Raw genomic sequence first — 2,500 nt, 5'->3', positions numbered from 1 at the left:
TGGAGTGGAGTGGAGTGGAGTGGAGTGGAGTGAGTGGTAGCTGGGTGAGTAAGAGAGTAGTACTTTGAGTAATATGAGTGAATGGTAAATGCAATTTAAATGCATCCCTACAGGTGAGTAGAAAATGACTGTAATGCAACATCAGGATCTGCCAGATACCATGCATCATTTACAATGCACAATTGTATCTCCCTTGCATACTTTTCAATTAGATCTTGAAAGAATCCTCACCCCCTTAGCTTTCTTCATATACAATCTCTTATGACTCTTTGACCATACCCATGTCATCATCCTAAGGAAATGGATAACTACTACTTATATTGGATAATTGTCCCTCTTTAAGGCCAACTTACACCTCTGTCAATACATCTACTGGCATCCTTCAATCATAGAGTTGCCAAATATGTTTTTTTTTTTTCATTCGTAGAAGTCAAGAATTATTATAGAAGAGATGTATATATGTATGCATTTTTAAAAGCGACATAATCATCTAACTAATCTTTATACCTACTACTGACTATTAAGCCTTTTTAAAAACTGAATGAAATGGCAAGACTCGTCTTACCCAGAACAGGTTCATTCTCCACTTGGAAATCTTTGATCTGCGCATCCTTGATGATAGTGGATGCTGCCCGGGCATGAAGCCTGCAAAACAGAAGAAAATATATTTACATTTTCTTTTTCTTTTTTTCTTTTTTTTTTTACTATATTCCAAATAGATATTACCTGTTTTACATCACATCAAATTACCAAGAGTGGGTCTGATGGCGTCATTTGATTATTCTTTTTTTTCTTTCTTTCTTTTTTTTTGACTGTATTCCAAATAAATATTACCTGTTTTATATTCACATTGTTCACCACAAATGTAAGTCTAGAATATATGAATAGTCAAAACAATACAATATTCATTCATCTCTATCAAGGCCAGACCAGCAGACCATCAAACAAAAAAATATATATATCTCTAAGCTCAAAGTGAAAAGTTAAACATCTATCTTTACAAAAGCACTATCAAGACAAAAATAAACAAAAATTAACACATCATAAGACAATATTACAAAAGAGTGACCCTGAACTTGAAGAAGCAAGAAAATGAGGGACTGCAGCCAAAAAGTTCTATTTTTACCTCTCAGTCTCTTGGCAACCTTTTAAAGAAATGTAGCCAAGCAAGAACATTTGTTAACTTCCCATGAATATCTGATCTGATGTAACTATTTATGCATAAATATTTTTTTACCTGTGACATTGATGCAAAAACAATCAATCAATCACTGTGTAAAAATTAATTATCACATGAAAAATACAACATAAGATATAAAGACAATGATTTAAAGTTGTAAAGTATGTTATTGGCCTTAGCAACAGTCCACTTAGCTCAAGAATAAATGAAGGAATAAGGTAACAATCAAGTAGTGTTTTGTCATGTCTCATTTCTTTATTCTTTAAAGTTAAAACATATACCCTAGGATCATCACACATTTCTAAGCTATCAAGCCCTAAAAAAGCCAATAGGATGGGTAATGAAGTACCTGCTTCATCTAATAAAAATCTGATCATATTAAAAATGATGATATATGTATAAGCAGAATAATTAATATATTGTAATTACAACTATATGTTAGATATAGATATACCAGTAATTCTAATGAGTAGTATGGTATGTAAGCAGTGTAATGGGTGCAAATAACTGTAATGAACACATTCATCATACAATCAATAAAGGAATATATAATGAATCTCTTCATCTTATCCATACAATGTAGACGTTAAAATTACTGCACTGCACCAGCCACTAAGGCATCAAATTACCCGGTAGTCTGAAATTAACTAAATCTGATTTCAACCTTTTATTCTGACCCAATATTCCAATTCAAACCACAACACTCACTGATAAAAAAATATAAAAAAAATTCTAAGAAACCAATCCAATGTATAATACCATCCAACATTCACAGGTACCCTATAACACATTATAAGACGAGGAACCTGTCGACAGCTTAGTGCTTGTAATGACATAATTTATCACCTGCCTAATATTCTTACAATATACAACAATATACAATATAATACAAAGGAGAACAGAACATCTAGTCTATGCCCAAGATATACAAGTACTGATATTTTTACCCTGTTAAAATATCAGTCTCTATCAACTCCAATATTTTCCATGTCTACCTTCTCGTTACTCAGCATAACACTTATGTCCCATCTTTCCAATATCTATAATATTTTTCTTAACATCATTTCCCTCTTTTATTCCCCTATTTCCATTTTCTCACTACATTTAATTGCACATTCCTTTTTCTTCCAAAATTTTCCACTGTGGTTTCAGTAACTTTTTATTTTTTTAATCATTTGCCCTTTTAATATCTCAACGTTTTTTGTCAATTCTAATACTCTTTAATTATTTCCTTTTTCCTTTCTCAATCATCTCCAATGAACTTCCTTTTTCCTGAATTGTTAACATAATTTTTCATGATCTCTCATTTATTTTTGTACT

At 31.5% G+C, this 2,500-nt stretch overlaps 1 protein-coding gene across 1 annotated transcript in view; it reads right to left on the bottom strand.

Annotated features, from left to right (window-relative positions):
• Positions 1–2,500, bottom strand: part of P5CDh1 (delta-1-Pyrroline-5-carboxylate dehydrogenase 1) — a 19,847-nt gene that overhangs the window by 15,541 nt on the left and 1,806 nt on the right. Inside the window, exon 2 of the mRNA XM_043035250.2 lies at positions 566–645. Coding sequence (XP_042891184.2) covers positions 566–645 — 80 coding nt within the window. The remainder of the gene's footprint in view (positions 1–565; positions 646–2,500) is intronic.

This window comes from Penaeus japonicus, unplaced genomic scaffold, assembly GCF_977035675.1.
Source record: "Penaeus japonicus unplaced genomic scaffold, GWHDUDI00000001_assembly GWHDUDI00000020, whole genome shotgun sequence".
In the NCBI taxonomy this organism is placed as follows: Eukaryota; Metazoa; Arthropoda; class Malacostraca; order Decapoda; family Penaeidae; genus Penaeus; species Penaeus japonicus.
This window is presented reverse-complemented; position numbering and strand designations above follow the sequence as displayed.